The following is a 17,676-nucleotide window of genomic DNA, read 5'->3' as shown; positions in this document are numbered from 1 at the left end:
GAACAAGGCTGACTTGGTGGAACTGTTAGTATACAGATAAGCGGCCAAATTTGGCAATGAAACTGCAAGCATGCGAACAGCTCGTGATGAGCAACTGCTTTGCTGCACGTAGGCAAATTCCAAGGCGGAACTTGGGCAGATAAGTGATTGTATATAACCAGCACTTGTGTATGTAATAAATTATCTCATTTCTTCACTGACTTGGGATCCTTGCCTTCATATGCCACACACTGGTACTGAAGGAGTTGGTTGGGGAACTGCAGGGTCTCTCCAGTGATGGCCACTCTGTTGGGGTATCTAATGAGAGAGAGACTGGATGGAGCCAACAACCACAGGTGTGCATCTCAGCTCAAAATAGAGGAATAGCTCTGTTACCTTATGTATTCTTTTCTAGTTTGTAAAATACTGTTTCTGATCATAGATATAATTCCGAATCACCCCTTTTTTAAAGCAAGAGGAGGCTATGCCTGAGGAGCTGAAACATGGGCATCAGGGTAAAACCAATGCTCTATAACCATGGTGTTGGGACAGTACAGTTGCCACTGGCATAGTCATTGACCTTAAAGATTTTCTTTCCAGCGGTCAACAGAAGGATGATAACCCCCTGCCCCACCAAAAAAATGGAACACAAAAACCAGTTGTATTTGTAATTTAGCCGTTCAATGTTCTTGTAGACCATGACTGAACATTTGGGCAGGTAAGGTGGTATCACTTTACCACACACTGTTGACAAGAGTTGTATGTCAAATCGTAACCCCAGGGAAGAATTTCTCTACAGCTGGAAACTGCATGTGGAAAAGTAAAGGCAAAATGAACTTTGTCCGTCTCCCACCCTTCTGCCCCAGATGCTAACCAAACAGAAAGACTTGATAAGGAAATGCTCTTAGATGTTCAGTATTTGCCTAGATCCAGAAATGCCTTGTACTAACTAAGAGTAAAATGTGGGGTTTAGAAGCTGTTTACCTAAAGTTCATATCTATCTATCTATCTATCTATCTATCTATCTATCTATCTATCTATCTATCTATCTATCTATCTATCTATATCTATTCCCTTTAATTTCATTATCATATAATACCTAAGAATTAATACCATAAATAGTGTTGACAGAATGAAAAAAATTGAGAGGCTTGGGATACCTCATCCCTTAAGTCTTGGGACTTAAACAAGTCAGAGTGCTGCGTTTCCAATTGCAAAGGTGGCTTTCAGAGCTGAGAGGCCAGGTGAGAGCCTTGAACTTTGTGTACAAACAGTCTTGATGTCTGTCCAGGCACAGATGGCCAGAGGGTTCTGAAGGTGTTGTTCCAGGTAATGCAGCCCCGTGTCTGTCCACTGTGGCTTTTAGCCAGGATTGTGACTTGTTTATCCTCTATTTCATTGTCCCATCTTCTTATTCAGGGCTGTTAGAGAAGCTGCATAATAAAACAGAGGAGTTGTTTTGGCTCCAGCTAGTCCTGGTGTCTGTTGTCCAGTGGGGGTTTGGTTTAGTTGTGTGGAAGAGACTTGGGACACAATGAGAGGGGAACTCTAAATAGCTCAGAGGCTTTTTAAGAGGTGAACATTTTATTTACTAGCTAATTGCTACTGCAAATAAAACTTTCAGTAACCAAGATATGGGTAGTGATATCTTTCTGCTAGGAAATTTGTAGCACACTCCTTTGGCTTCAGTTGATGGATTTTGAATTTTCTAACAAGCTTTGCTTCATTGAGAACGAAGTCTGTGAAAGTAGCAACATGTAAAAGCAAACCAACCTTTCCTATTTTCCCTGTATTTCCCTGAACACATGTTGTATTCAGAGTTCTATCTCCAAACAACCTTAGAGAAAGTTTTCTTTTCTGCTGTTTTTTCCCTGTTAGTTCAGCATAGCCAACAGTGAAGACCTTGTTTACATTAAGCAAATGTGCAATGATGCAGCAAAATCAATTTAGTCACACTGATGCAAATCTCTCATACAGATGTAACGCCTGTGTGCAAAGTAGGGCATTTCTGAATATACACAATATTTAAAATGAAGTGAAAGAGATTTTATTCTTCCCAGATGATTCCCTAATGTGCTTCATATAGATGCTCCTGAAAGCCTAAGTTGAAGGAAAGGGACTTTCTAGTCAAAATATAAGGGTTCATTAGGAGTATCATTGGTCGTGAAGCAATATCATGACCTTTAGTTGGCAAGTTGCAGTAGCTTAACAGTTAATTTAATACCTTACAAACAAATACCCTTTACATTTAAACTGAGCATCTTTGACCTTAAAATAATTGGGAAAATAAATATGTGATTGCATAACTGCATTTTACAGTAACTTTTCAGAACATTAGTGAAAATGAATGTATTTTTGGTCCTGGGCTGTTCTTAGCAATTTAATGTGATCTATTGTCAACAAGAGGGAAAACAAACCTCTGACACTTAGTAAGAATAAGTATGAAACAAAATGTGCCTTACTGTGGGTATTCAGCCAAAGGTCTATGGGCCAAATATGGCACAGGCTGTGAATGTGTTACTGAAAACTAGGTGGGGTCAGCAAGTGAGGTGACAGTAGGAATACCAGTAATGAGGTAATGACTGTTTTCCTTTGCAGTCTGCAGAACTTTGAGGATTTTTGGTTGGTTTTTTTTCCTGGGTTTTGGGATTTTTAAATAAAAAGACTTTGGAAAATTGTGAAGCTGGAGTAAAAGTAATTTGGTAAATGTCTTTTAGGTGTTTTTTGGGGAAAAAAAAGATTCCAAATACTTTATGTTGCAGTATAACATTTATTTAACATAGTAATAAATGAATGGCCAAAATCCAAACAAAATATTTTAATTGAAAATATAGTTTTTAATCAAATCCAGACTGTTTGGAAAGCTTGTCTTTATGAAGTATTTTAAAACTGGGGAATTTTTTTCCTAATCCAAATGGAAGAACATTCTGAAACTTGGTGATCTTCTATTAAATGAAATTTTGACTCTTCTTAGAGCTAAAGCCTCACACTAGAAGAATGAAAAAAGATGTCATATGTGGCTTCCTTTCCATGTGCATTCACCTAATACCATCGCTATTGACGCTGAAAGTGACTGGTTTTTTTCCTCCTCCACCCTCTCTGAAAAAGAAAATGAAGTTTAGGGAGTCTCTTTTCAGGAATGAAGTCAGGGTAAAATCTCATCCTGATGGGCTACAGTCTCCCAATGGAGCCAGCTGAGAAACACTGTTCTGTAGGTCCAAATACTCTTTGGACCTCTCCAGAAACATACATCAACAGGAGTTGGCAGTGCTTCATTTTTCCTAACAGCAGCACTAATGCTAACAAGAACCCGAGTAGGAAACCCTCATCAGACAAAGAGACAGAGGCAAGGGAAGTGCTTACGCAGGTAGGGAGCCAAACACTCAATTATTACTGCATTTCAAATCCACAGGTGTTATAGCTATACCCCCTACTTTGTAATTCCTGAGATTACTGAGATTTATCAACAGAAACTGTGGCCCCCACTGGATAATTTCTGAGTTCCTTGAAATGAGTCTAATACCCAACAAGGTTACTTGTGCTGCTGCAGAAAGGTATTTCTGGCCTTTTACGTGTTAGAAAGAAACTGGATGTGACGGATTTGGAGCTGCCCTGTGATAATTTAGGAATATGGTCTGTTGACCTGATTACTTGGATGAACGTCTGAATTTAACTCATCAGGAGTTGGCTTGCAGCTGCACTCTTAAATTATTGCTGGGCCGGTCTGTACTTGCAACCCTGGGGTGCCCTACTTCCACTGAGGCTGCACAGCCGGCAAGCACCGAGACCTGGAAGGGGGAAGAGATTCGGTTTTGAACCACAGTATTTCTGCAAAGGCAGTCCTAGCATCCTGCTCATCCCTAGGAGAGACGTAGGTCTCCAATGGTCTATTGGGGATTAGAGATGGGACCTGTAACCAATAAAACAATCGGATAGACCATTGTTAGGGGACATTAACCAGGATGTTTTTATCTAACACTGGGTATTCAGAACTGGTATGTTGCGTCGACCCTTAGGCAAGCCCCTTTTCCATGAAAGGGAACCTAATGGGATGTCGCCCAGGGTTAATTTACAAAAGCGCGGTGACTTCTCTGAACATGAAACTAATGGGAAGCTGTAAAGTGGTAGTGTTATTGCATAGTTTACAGTGGAGGCATGTTGGGTGGAGCACTGGAAACATTACAGGGTGGCTGGCCCACTCCAGGGTGCTGGACCCAGCCTCACCTGTGGTGAGCTTCCAGCTGAGACCAAGCTGGTCAAGTGAACCACCTCTTCTTGACTATGAAAGAAGAGTGCCAGTGGTTATTTGCCAGGTCCTGAAGAACTATTTGACTTGGGTAAATAGCATATACAACGGAAGAAAAGGTTTTGTGTGTGTGTGTGTGCACGCGCGTGTGCGCGCGTATGCGTGTGTGTGTTGGGTGAGTGAAGTACAGAAAACAGAAAGTGGAAAATCCTAAGAAAATTACTTGAACCAGGTTTCTCTCTCTTGGCTGAGAGGACAAGTAGGTAGCTACTATAGCTTTATGGGTTCTTGATAGTGGAGTGCAAAAAGGCAGCCTACAGGCCTAAGCCATATTCTAGATTAATTCCTAATTCAGCCATCATAGCTAGGGAGTCACTATGTCAATTCACTGCTTATTCCAGCTGTTTTGGTGTGTAAATGTCTCCTTCTTCGCTGTTGCCAGAAAAATTAATGTATTACATCTTCCTAACTGTGAATTTCTAATGTATCCATCTTGCCCCCAGTGAACATCTTTTCTATTTAATGGATTTCACTCAATGGCAAAACCAACCATATATTAAGACATCCATTTGTCAAGAGAAGCCAGATTAGTAAATGCTATATATTCTGGGGCAGATCCTCACAGTGACTGCTTCATGTTGCTGGTAGTGAATTCTGGCCAAAAAGCAGCTATATCTACCTCTTGGATGACAACAGTGGCAAAAGCATTTTTTAATGATACAGACAGAGTGCTGAGTCTCCTCCACCACTTCCTTCACTGTTGCCACATGAAGGATAAAACTGAGCTGTCTGAATCACACTGCAAGCCGTGTGGCTTTGTTTTGGTCTATGAAAATACTTCCAAGAGAGACTTTAGTGTCACATGGCTGTTTTAGGAGGAGGAAATGCACATGCTGATGTTTAGGAGTAATCCAGGAAGAGTTGCATCTTGTAAGGCCGAGTGACTGACTACTAGAAAATCTAGAAATACAGGCAGAAGACAAACTGAGCTAGACACAGAAGGAAGAAATCAGAGTCAGCAAGTAAATGCTGAGTGCAAGGAGCTCCTAGTTACGAGCCTTCTGTTGAGAAGTTCTGCTGGGCCGTTGGCAGCCATTCCTTCTGCTGCTGGAATTTCTGAATGATAACTTTTTTGTGGAGTATGTTGCAGGAATCTAGTTTACAAATAGCAAAGATCTAGACTGTGGTCACAAAGTGTATATCTAAACAGAAGGCAAAATGTTGGAGGAATAATACTGCTTCTGGAATTTGCTTTAATTGGGCATGTCCAGAAGCAGCAGAGGATTTAGTAAAACTCACATATTGTGAACAGAAGTAACAAGTAGCATAGAAAGCTCTTGAAATCTTATATGAGTGTGGAAAAGGGAAGGAGAGATGAAGTAATCTCAGCTTCTGATTGTTTCCCGCAGCTAGTCAACATCATTTCCATGCTTTATAAGCTGACTCTTTACCTGCTTGTCACCATCTTCATTCTTTCTCCATTGGTTTGTCTCATCCCAGTGAAACACTGGAGAACCCAACATGTCTTCTCCTGACAGAAACTAGACAAAACCAGCAGCTGTTTTCAGACTGAAGACAGTCCAGCACGTATCAGCCATGGTGGGTTTGTCTGCATCACCTTTTACAAGCGGCCCCAAGCCAGCTCTGCCTGGGGTCCCTGTGGGCCAGACGCGGGGTAGCTGTGGTCCTGAAGCAGTGCACCCAGGTAAGTATAATGGGGTGCAGCATCTTTCATGGGTTGTTTTCACGTTTTGTCTGAGCAATGCAGTTACATATAAAAGCTTTTCCTTCACTCTCTTGTCTTCATATACGCAACAGCTGGTTATCTCTGGACGGTTATTTCTGTGCCTCCCTATGCTTTCTCCTCCTGTCCTGAGTAATCCTAATATGATGCCACTAACAGGAGGGAGGGCAGGGCTATAAATTCAAATTCAAATTGTGCAAGTTCAAACATTTATTTTAAATCAGATGCTGTTCAGATGCCCTGCGACTACAGATTTTAACGCACAGTTTGAGTGAGCTTTGCAAACATCCCAAGCAAACAAACTTTGCAGGAAACATAATTGTATCATTTTACTAATCTCTGGGACACTGGCTCATGGGGATCCTCATTTCCAACAAAGTGTCTGTTCAGATCCTTTGGAGGGTGATCTTTATACCATTAGATAATATCTCTGTTCTCCTGTGTTAATACCAATTGCAGAAACAGCTTATACTAATTACAGAAACCATCTAGTTTAATAATCTTATGACTTGCTATTGATCATATTTGCTATTAAAATTGATCAAACATAATTCAGTTATCGCTTGTTCCCCCATAGACCTATTCTAACGGCATTTTTGATGCTTTTTCACTTTATGGAACCTGTACCTTCCTCCTTAGCTTTGATTCCTGAACCCGTTTCATCATTAACACTTACATGCTCTCCGCATGTTAGCTCCCGTCACAAGGAATTGTTAGAACATCACCGCAGGGTGTTGGATAACCAAGCCACTGTGTGTGGGATCAGAGAAAGAGGATGCCGGGGCTCTACCCTACCACTTGGTGACTCTCAGCAAAGGGAGAGAGGCAGCTGGACTGGCAGGCAGAAGGTGTGCTTCAGGAAACTGCTTCTGGTGACATTTTTTCCCTATGCGTTGGCATGTCAAGAGTTGAGAAGGCATGGCTTGTCCCCTCTGTTTGATATTCTTAAGCAGGGAATGACATTTACCTCTTTAAACAGTTTCTCATTGCAAAGCCAAATCCACTTCCCCACCACCACCCCAAAACAACCTGTAGCATAGTTCTCCTGTTAATCACGGTAAATTGTGGATGTGAGGCACGCTGAACCATGACAGTGCTCCCGTACGCAGTTGTTCTGTGCACTGAAGAAATAAATTTTTCATCATGTACGGCTTTTATATGCTCCTAGTTATTATGGGTCCGATTTTAGGGTCTTGATGGGATTACAAGGAAGTGGGAAGCACTCTGCCTGCTCTGGGATTTTAAGTGCAGACATCTGGAATATTCTGAGGAGCTTTGAATATTCTAAGGTTTACAATTGAGCTGTGACCAATGTGTCAGCAGTGCTTCATGGCTGCACGCATGCTTGAGCTAAAGTGTTCAGTTTAATAAAATGTTGCATCTGGACGAGAATTTACTTTTCCGTCGCACTTTTTTGATTTTACCCATCGCCAACTGGCTTCCATCGGGTCATGTAGCATAGATGTGATCTGCCAAACTGAACGCGGGCCACAATTTACGCACACAGGCACCCGTACACTGCGCGAGGGCGCAGGGCAAGCCCTTGGGCGACCTGCCACGGGGGCGAAGGCCCCTCACCTGGCCGGGCCCAGCTGCCGCACGCTGCCGGCCGCCGCGGGCCGGACCGCCTGCCCGGACGACAGCGCGGCCGTCGGGGCGGAGGCCCGGAGGACCCGGGGCTCCAGCGAGGCTGACAGGGAGCCGCTAACGCCGTGCGTGGGGGCCGGCGCGGCGCAGGGCCCCGGCCAGTGCATGCCCTGCGGGGCCCCGAGGCCGCCCCGCCAGAGAGCCCCCGACAACCGCCCGGGGAGGGGGCGAGGCCTCTCGGGGCGGGGCCTCCTGGGGCGGGGCTTCCGCCGGCGGCCGTCTGGTTCCTGTGGGGGCGGGGTGGGAGAAGCTCTCACTGCACGTACGCGGGGGGCGTGGCCCCGAAGGGGGCGTGACGGGGCAGGGCGGGGCGGCGGGCCCGGGACAGCGGGCGGGGCGGCGGGGGGGGGCGGGGCGCAGCGTGGCGAGGGGCGGGCCGCGGGCGGCCGTTGGCCGTGTGGCGCGGCGGGGCAGCCTTCTCCCGGGGCAGGCACACAAACACCGCGGGCCGCGCGGGGCGGGGGTCGGCGCGGCGGAGGCGCGGGCGGGAAGCGGCGGGGGCAGCGGGACCGCCCCGCCTCCCCTCCCTTCGGCGCTCCGGCAGCGGCCGGCGCAGGACAATGGAAGAGGCGGCGGCGGCGGCGGCGGTAGTAGCGGCGGGGGCGGCGGCGGGGGCGGCGGCGCCCTGCCCGGCGGATCGAACGGGGGCGGCGACGCTGAGCGGGGAGAACGAGGCCGAGAGCCGGCAGGGCCCGGCGGAGCGCGGCGGGGAGGTGGCCCCGCTCAACCTGTTGGACACTTGCGGCGTGTGCGGGCAGCCCATCCAGAGCCGGCGGCCCAAGCTGCTGCCCTGCCTCCACTCGGTTTGCCTCCGCTGCCTGCCGCAGCCCGACCGCTACCTCATGCTGCCCCCCGCCATCCCCTCCTCGGCCGCCGGCACCCCGAAGGAACCGCAGCCGCCGGCGCCTCCCTCCTCGCCCGTCTCTTCGCCTCTGCACTGCACGCCCGGTAAGTGGCCCTTCTGCCGCCAGCCCCCTCGCCCCGCCCGGCCCGCGGCCCCCCGTAGCCGGGGGTGCCGCTCCTCCGCCCCGCGGCCCCCCCGCCCGCCCCCCGCGGCCTGGGGCGGTGGGAGCGGCGCGGCGGAGCCGGGTGCCGTGGGCGGGGTGCAGGTGCCGGGGCACCAGCCTGCCAGGGCGGGCTGCGCTCGCTGCTCGCCAGCGCCGGGGCTGGCGGGGGACTGTGGGCTGGTTTTGTTTGTTTGTTTCATTTTTATTGTTTTTCAAATTTCCCACCTCGGAAGGGAAGGCAGTAAATGCACTTTCCCAGGGCCTCTGGATAGAGAGGAGCGGTGAGAACCGTCCCGTCCCCTCCCCCCCCCCCCGCCCCGGCGCCGGGCCCGTCTCGGGGGCCGCGGGCGGCCCGGGCAGCCTCCCGCCCTCGGGGTGCCCGTGGCGCTTGGCGCCCAGCGGGGCTTGCTTTTTCCTCTTGCGGGCGGGAAGCTTTAATACTGGGTGGTACGAAGGAAGAAAAACGTAGAGAGATAAAGGACTTCTTTTGGTTTGGTTTTTTTTGTTGTTGTTTTTTTTTTTTTTAGCGCTGTTTCTCGGCCGGCAGCCTGGGCTCACCTGGAGGGGAGCCCCGCAGGTGCCGCCTCCCTGGGCGGTGACAGGTGCGGGGGAGCGATAACACTTGCCTGTGTGACAGGCGGCCTGGGCGGACCTATTAATTAATAAATTAATGTAAAACTTACTTGTTTAATAGTTGTGCTGAAGGGGGAATGCCGCGGGGAAGTTTTGGTAAGCTCATGTGCTGACATAGCAGCTGATGTCGATGTGTTTAAAGAAATACATCTTGCTGTAGAAGATGTGTAAATAAACTCTTGCAATCTGAAAGTACTTCCCTAATGTTTTTCTTTTTTCCTGGCCCGTTTAGGTGTAGGGGGTCACTTAATTTTGTTAAAAGCAGCTCCATCTTAGAAAAAGGTGCAAACAAGCATCCTCTAGTGGAAATGTGTACAGATCCTGGAGACGCTTAATAGAATAGAGAAGTTTGATGGAAATTGAGCTTCTCCATAGGTATTATGTGGAGGCTGCGCTTACTGGATATGTAGCGGGGCTCAAGTGAAGGATTCTACAGGAAAAAAGGTTGGCCATTCTTAAGCAAGTATTGCCCGTTGACCTTTTAAATACATTTAGGAAAGCTTTACCGTCCCACCAGCAGTTCTGACCAGAAAGATTACAGCTTGACTACACAAAGTGCTTGCAGTAATTTGTAAAGGAACACCTTGAGAGAAAGAACTGTTTGGGACAATTAGAGAGACAGCCTTGGCTCAGAATATCTGAGAAGCTCCTGAGTATGTTGTTAGCAGAATATGCTGAGCCGCTTCATCTACATAGATGTCCGTGTTATTTATTCAGTCATTAATTTTAGCATGTAACTTATGTAGTGGCCAGACTGCCTAGTCAGAAGTCCCAGAATGGGAAAATCTGTAAAATCCAAAGCCAGTACATTTAAGCTTGGTTGATTCAGGAGATATTGGTCATACATCTACAAGTGTAACTGTGAAGTTCTGCAGGGGAGCAACAGAAAAAGCACAAGCTTTGGTGTTTGATAAGATATTTGAAGATGCGATACTTGGAAATGAGAAAGGGGGCAGAGATGCAGCTAGCTCAAGGGTTGCAATGTGGACTGAGACAACATAATCATCATCATCATGCAAGTTTTGAGGTCATGAACAGCATAGCTCAATTCCCAAACGTTCTGTTTAAATATAGCAGAAATAGGGGTCTGTAGTAGAGTAAGGAATGAGATACATCATAAGAATGAAAAGATCAATGCTATTCAAACATCTGCTTGAGAGGACAAATAATAGATGAAAGAATGAATCATAGCAACAGTAAACTTGTAGCTCTGTTCCCTCCTTTTATGACTCTGTGAGTTGGTTCTGTGTGAATGAATGATACAATGTATATTCCTCCTTGTTCTACAAATGTAGATGTACTGGTTTTTTTGGCGACATTATTTTTACAGTCAACTTTCCTTTCAAGTTATTGTCATGCTTCCACACTACCATCCACTGTCCAATAGGAAGAAGAAACTTGTATAGGTCTCACACTTTCTCTGACATGTTCTTTAAGTCTCTTCTTGTCATGGTTTTGGCCCAGTTAAAATCGTAGTGGCTGTGTACTGGCTAGCTAAGGGGTAACTTGATGATGTGCATTAGCTGCCGTTTTCCAGCAGATAGAAAAAACTTGTAAACTTAAGTTAGGATTCAAAGAAAAAAAAATGTGTCGGTGTCTAAAGCTGATTATATTGAGGAAAAATGTTATGGCTGGAGGAGTTCTTAAATTCTCAGAAGATGGAAGGAAGGTCAGAACAGTGCAAATCTGTTGTCTCTTCTGGGAATATGCTGTGCAAAATGTTTGAGGCATGACTTGAAGAAATAAACTGAAGAGTATAAGCTTAGAAAGTTGGATAGTAAATGCCTCTCATGAGGTAGATTATAAGATTATTGTTACTAAACTGAAGAAAAAAACAGCAAGGAAGCTATTTGTGCTGGAAGGAATGTCCAAGGTAAGGAACACAATGGAATCATAAACTATGAAAAGCTCCTGGAAGATAAGCACACAGAGTGCTTAGCACATGTGCTGAGCAGTAAGATGCTGCAGAAAATGAAGCCTGAACAAAGATTGGTAGAAGGGAATCTTGTCTCCTACAAAGGAAAGGGTGTGATTTGAAAAATGTTTCACTGAGCTCACCTTGAGGAGTGTTGTGCTAATATCAAAATCAACTGAGAAACAGGTAGCTAAAGAGGAACTGAGCTTCAAGTATAATCTGGATATGCTTTTTGTCTTCAGTTAACTGTTTCGAAGCAGAAACAGTCTTTTGCTTTACTAGAACAATGCATACCTTTATCTTCCAACATACAAACAAGTTTACTTGGGAGAATGTTGATGCTCTTTCTGTAAAGATAGTAACAACTAATAAAGGAGTGCTGTGAAATTTTTTTAACACTTAAGGATCTAGAGTGAATTAAGAATTCAAGTGTTGCTCACTTGAATATGAGGTTCAGCATGGATAATGTCTTGACATTTGTCTTTGCCATGTGGAGGAGTTTCTGTGGTAGATGCCAATCAGTATTCCTCCTACAAAGGTAGGCTGGTGGTAAGGCCAGTTGGCATGAATGTACTCTATACTGCCACATGAATTCAGTTTTGAAATAAAATAATTTCTATAGAAAATAAAACCTGGTGTTTCTGATCTCTCTACCATTCCTGTAGTTTAAGGTGTTGCAGAATCAGCTGTGGGCCAGACTTCCATCGTCTTAGCACTGGGGGACTTGCTGCTTGTTTTCTGAATGTCCGATAGCAAGTCACTTGATGCAGGTGATACTTTTTTTGTTGCATTGCCAAAAAAATGGGTTGTCAGGTGCAGAATGTTACGACTGCAGGGAATGCTGCAAGAGCGGGTTTGTAAATGTGACATTAGCTTGTGAGCAAACATCTGCAGATGCTGCTACTAAGCATCTCAGCTATGTGTGTTTTCTTTTTGTTTCTCAAATGGCCATTCTTTACTGCTTCATTGTGCAAGTTGTAACTGGTGCATACAAGAAGGCTGTTACTAGAAATCCACCATTTGCCCAAATTTTGTGCTGGGTGGCACTTTAGTGACTAGTTGAGTAGTAGCCTATACTTAGTTAAAGGACAGCATTCATAATGTGGGAGTGTGGACATCACAGTCCTCTTGTGGAGTTTTTGAATGTGAAATGTACGTGAAAACTGGAAATCTATAGATTGAGGTTCTATTCCTGTTCAAAACTATTTAAGTTGCAAACATCCTTGTTTGTTCTTTAGCACCAATTTGTACATGAAATAGATTGGGAACTGGTGTGGGGGAAAACTTGTGAATGCAAATACATAGCAAAGTTTTATGTAGTTATCATGATTAAATCTTACTAGTGTCAATACCAAAAATAGAGGGATTTTTTTTCCTATGTTTTGACTATAGACGAACCTACTAGCAAACAAATCTGTAGGAAGCTGTTAAAAGCATGTAATGCTCAGGCACTCCCAGGATATAAATTCTTGGGGAGTGTCCAGACTAACAACTCAAATATGTTCAATACTTGCTGTTAATTACAGAATAAATACTTCAGAATTACTAAATAAGGATTTCAATGATGTTTGTTTCATATTTCAGCTTATTAATGTCCAGAAATATTTGTTTACCAGTACAGTTTGGAGGTCTATAAGGCATGGAATGAAGACCTAACCCTTGATATCCCCTCTTGTATGCGGGTAGCATCTGCTGTTTTATTATGTCCCACAGTCAGTCCAGATAACTTTAAACTCTCTCAGACTCTTATCTGATATTGATATCTGGACTTTCCAATGTCATCGCTTTATTTGACCTTGAAAATACAGCTTCTGGAATTAACTTAAAGTTTCTTATTTCTCTGTATGTAACATATTCTTTCCCTCTTTCAGTTTGATAATGATTACAATCCTTGTTTGTTATTTTGAAGGATATAATAGGTTCTTTGAGGCTTCTTATGAAGATAAATTTTTCTTCCAGATCATAGTAGTCAACAAAGACTTAATTTTTTTTTAAATCTACCTGCTACATACAATTATTTCCATTTCATCTTTCATATTGCCACTTGCTTAAAGTGAATTCTATCTTTGCCATTGCAAGGAGTCCATATTTTATTTATATGAGTATACACTCACAGCTGCATATATGTAGTCGCATCTATGCATTGTTTCACAAGTCTTGATAGCACCACAGCAGAAATAACAACTAAATTGTTTAACTTCTAACAAACTTAAGGACATGTGGGAGTGCTGATATTTGAAAAGAATGTTATAGAAATATGTATAGGAAAGATATGCCTAGTTTTCATATTGTTTTTAATCTGTGCTTGCTTTGAATTGAAAACTCCCAGAGATTGTGTATGTGAAAAACATCTAGCATTGTTACAGGTGAAATACAATATTATTGTTTTGTTAGCCTGTAATGGACATACCTCTTGGCTAAAAAGTTGTGAAACTAGTAAAACCTTGAAATATTAATCTGGACAAGGTTCTTATTTTTCTAACTGTAGCACCCTTCTTTTAGAAAAAGGTATACTTTCAAGATACATATGTTGGGATAGGATATTAATCGTACAAGTGCAGTTTGAAGTAGAGGATATATTTGCCAAAAATTCCTGCATTCTTTTCTACCAGGAATTCCACAAAAATCTGTAGAGGTACCTGTGTGGCTTTTATTAAGGTGGACAACTACACGATGCTGGAAGACTCATTAATCATACTTTCTTTGATATATGATTAATACAAGCATCTAATATATGCTTATTATCTTATATATCTACAAAATAGCATTTTGAGGGTAGATTAGATTCATTTACATTCCTGCTTCTTTCACCAACAGAAAGGTGGAGCTGAAGCAATCGGAAACATTGGATGAGTGTTAAAAACAACTTGCAGTGATGTAGCCAGGTTCATTTGAATTAGAAGTCTTTCAGAAGTTAGGCTGTCAAAGTTATAAAAATAGCTGAACTGTTCTGTGAATTTTTTTTAAGTGAAGATTTAAATCCTCAGAGGCCAACCTGTTCTGTTACAAAATTGTCTTATAATGTCGCTGGTAAGCAAATGGTACTTTTAATAATGGAAAGGAATCCTAGATTGTAATGTAATGGGAGAGGAAATATATACAAATGTATTAAAAATTCTTAGATATATATCTAGTTGAAAGTACATTGGGTTGTTTTAATGCATATGATAGAGATCTCTTAAGAAAATAACTTGTCAGAAGAGCAAGGGAGAATAGTGGTGCATCTCTTCATCAAGCGGCAAGTCGAGGGAGGAGTGCGCTCTTTGGGCTAGGTCATTCATAGGAGAGAAATGTGCTGAAAAGCTACTAGGCTGTGCAGCAGGCTTTTAAGTTGGCCTGCTGACTTCCGTGAGTACTACAAAGTGGCCACATTCACTCACTTTCACCCAGTTTATTAAATTTAAGAAGTGAATTTTGTTGTAACACTTGATTCTGAATGTAGTGGTGTTAAAGAAGCTGGTCTTTTGTAAAGGAAAAGCTTTCTGCCAGGGTTGTGTGAGTTTATGTTAACATGCTGTAGGTGGAATTTCCATGTTATTTAGTGGAATTTCCCAGTAATAGCAAACTTGTGGAGCTGGTATTTTGCCCATTATATCTAATTTACAAGACAGGGGAAAACCAAAACAAATTTGAAGTGAATTTTAATGTGAATGTATTTCAGTATGAATAACTGACAGTTTATGAAAAATCTGTTATTTCTGGAATTGGTAACTTAGACTATAAGAAGATTTTTACAATAAGATTAAACAATACAGTATTCTTTCACTGCTTTCCTAACAATAATATATTGGTCCAGGCTTCAGGTGAATATGGCCCTGTAGCTTGCATTGTGGACCTATGCAGATGATCCAGCTGAACAGAATACTAGTAAAATCTCCTACTGGACTTACTATTTCTTATTTAAATTTTATCTGCTGTAAAAGTTTAATGATGCATTCTTTTTTATTGGGTTAATGTAAGGGTCACAGGAGAATCATTTTCATAGAAAAATTCCAGTGATGCTGTTAAAATTTACCTTAGCAATTTGGTAGCTACAGTAGTTTAGTGTTTAAGCTACATGCTTGCAGCTCAAAGGTGCTTTGAAGATGTCAGTGTCGTAGTTGAACTGACAAAGTATCTACTTTTTTTTTCTAGTGGTCAAAGAGAATGTATAAAACCATAAATGTTTACCATCAAAGAACACATGAAACAGTTGTGTGAAGTAACTAAGGAAATCACACCATTCTTAACAAGAAATGGTCTTGTAAAGTCAGGTATGAAACCAAAGGTTGAGCCAAGGGGTGTTCCTAATTACTTGATATTGTCCCTCCAGTGCCTCAAGTAAATGCTTTTCTGAAGCTTTTATGTGGGAGAAGGCTGTATTACCTTGCATATGATAGAGGACTGGTGTTGAACAAGCTTTCTAGTTATTTTTGAAGTTTATTGGTGGGCTATGGAAAAGAGGAGGATCGTAAGCAAGGCTCGGCTGTTTGAACTGCACTCATGGCTTCTGAAGTCCATTGTTTCTAACAAGCATTTGGGTCATGGGCACAACCTCATTTCAAGAAATAAATCTGCAACTCCAGTGCTAAACCCTCTGTAAGTGGGAGTACGTGGACAAGAGAACTGAGCCTATAGCTTTCTGACTGTAGAAAGATTCCTGCTTCTGATTAATAAGTAAGTTGCCACAGGCAACCTTTTTTTAAAAAATGGCAGGTTCCCCTTTCTACTGCTAGTTCCTCAAGTGAATATAGTGCAATTTGAATAAAACTAGACTGTAGCTGAAATACCCTTTGAGCTAAAATGTTTACATATTTTTGAAATGGGACTCTGTATTTTCCCAGTGAGCTGACACATCTGTACTGTACATAGTGAAAAAGAAACAGGACTGTCAATGTAAATGGTGACTTGGAAAACCCCCCATATATTTTTCTAGGATGTCTACTTGAGGTCAGAAAGCATGCAATAAACTTAGTTCACTTAATATGCTTCATTCATGTTTGGGCATCTGCTATGGAGTCAGAACATGGTTAAGGATGTGTGGAGTTGAAGTTTGTTGAGCTAATGCTGTAAGCCAGCCTAACAGAAGTTCATGTTACACTTGGGCTGCTGCTGAACTTGCTGTCATGTTACTTCTAACACTGCTGGCTAGGGGAGGGAACGCTGGCAGCTGTGCAGGGAATGAGTAGGTGGGAATAAAGAGAGGTAGAGAGCTGCAGACTACTGGAGCTGGAGATTAAGACATTTTAAAGTGGGAGCAAGGTTCTAATTTTAAATGCAAGGTACAGTGCCCTGATAAAACAATCCAGCATCAGAGCTCTGTATGCAAGATTGGCCTGCACAGCAAAAGTGTGAATTGAAACGTAACATTTTTTTCAACCTGGACTCTGCTTTAAAATGAGTAAACTACTTACTGAAGTAATGAAGGAGTGTAAATTACATGCCCTCCTAGTCAGTTGGTTTAAAGAGAAGTGGATGTAGTTTGAATCATCTTTGCAAAAATTATGTGACTTGTAACTATTGTTTCAACAGTTTTCAAGTAAAAGTCAGAATTCATAGCATTGCCCAGCCCCATAGTGGTAAATTAGGGTAGCGGGCAACTGGTCAGTCAGAAGCTGAGATAAAGACAGTCTATTTAGCAGGCAAACTTTGTTGAATAGATTTAGACCCATGTAATGATTTGTAGTGTCTGGTAGCAGGACCTCGGTAATGGTTAAATGTCCTGGGAACTTTGCTGCCTTGAAGATTTCATACTTTGGGGTTAGATTTAGCTCTTTTGAGTGTTTATAGATTCCCAGTTTCCAGCATTAACCTTTGCTTGCTGAAGCAGTTGTTTTTCAGCCCTCCGATAAAAAGATCGGCAGTATCCAAACCCCCTTGCTTTCTAACCTTGCTGAAGTGGGGAGCTAGGTGCAGCTGGGTAAGGAGTCAGATATAATAAAACTCAGTAACAGCGGTGTATTCTTTACTGCAGCACGGGGGATAGCTCCACCATAAGTGCTCCAACAATATGGCAAACCTTTAGAGACTATATGCCATAAACTTATACATATTCATAAGATTTCTGAGAATGCATTTACATATACATGAGATTTTATTGAACTCATTGGCATATGCAAATGCATGGTCCACATGTGCAGCAGTCTTCCTTGCTGGTCTTTGGATGGTCATCAGGGTCTTCAGGTGAAAGCTTGCAATCTTCTTTACTGTGCCCATTGATTGACGTTTATTTCTGCAAACTCAGCTGTGGGATCAGTAGACCATATCCTCTGAGGCTATTGTTGCCATTCTCTTGTCTACATGGCCCTGTGTATTGTTTTCAAGATTGAGTTGTATACCATGAGAGTATCTGGGTACCCCCCTTATCTTACACCTCTCCCTTATCTTTTGTTCAACTAAGGTACTTACAACATCTTCCTTGTTTCTGGGGCCTTAATCCTTTTACCTCAGTAGCTCTGTTAATTGCTTTTGTCTTGTTTGGGTGGGGGTCTTTCACTGCATGTAAGCAGCTGTTGTGTTGTTCAGC

At 43.1% G+C, this 17,676-nt stretch overlaps 1 protein-coding gene and 1 long non-coding RNA gene across 2 annotated transcripts in view; both read left to right on the top strand.

Moving 5' to 3' along the window:
- The first annotated feature begins 171 nt into the window (after positions 1-171).
- LOC130150691 (uncharacterized) lies at positions 172-7,380 on the top strand. Its single transcript, XR_008822334.1, has 3 exons — positions 172-335; positions 5,726-5,930; positions 6,609-7,380. It is a non-coding gene; the product is annotated as an uncharacterized LOC130150691 (long non-coding RNA).
- Positions 7,381-8,031: 651 nt separating this feature from the next.
- The window catches only part of TRIM24 (tripartite motif containing 24), a 64,807-nt gene continuing 55,162 nt past the window's right edge, over positions 8,032-17,676 (top strand). The window contains exon 1 of the mRNA XM_056339738.1: positions 8,032-8,564. Coding sequence (XP_056195713.1) covers positions 8,177-8,564 — 388 coding nt within the window. The 5' untranslated portion in view covers positions 8,032-8,176. The remainder of the gene's footprint in view (positions 8,565-17,676) is intronic.

This window comes from Falco biarmicus, chromosome 5 (assembly GCF_023638135.1).
Source record: "Falco biarmicus isolate bFalBia1 chromosome 5, bFalBia1.pri, whole genome shotgun sequence".
NCBI lineage: Eukaryota > Metazoa > Chordata > Aves > Falconiformes > Falconidae > Falco > Falco biarmicus.
This window is presented reverse-complemented; position numbering and strand designations above follow the sequence as displayed.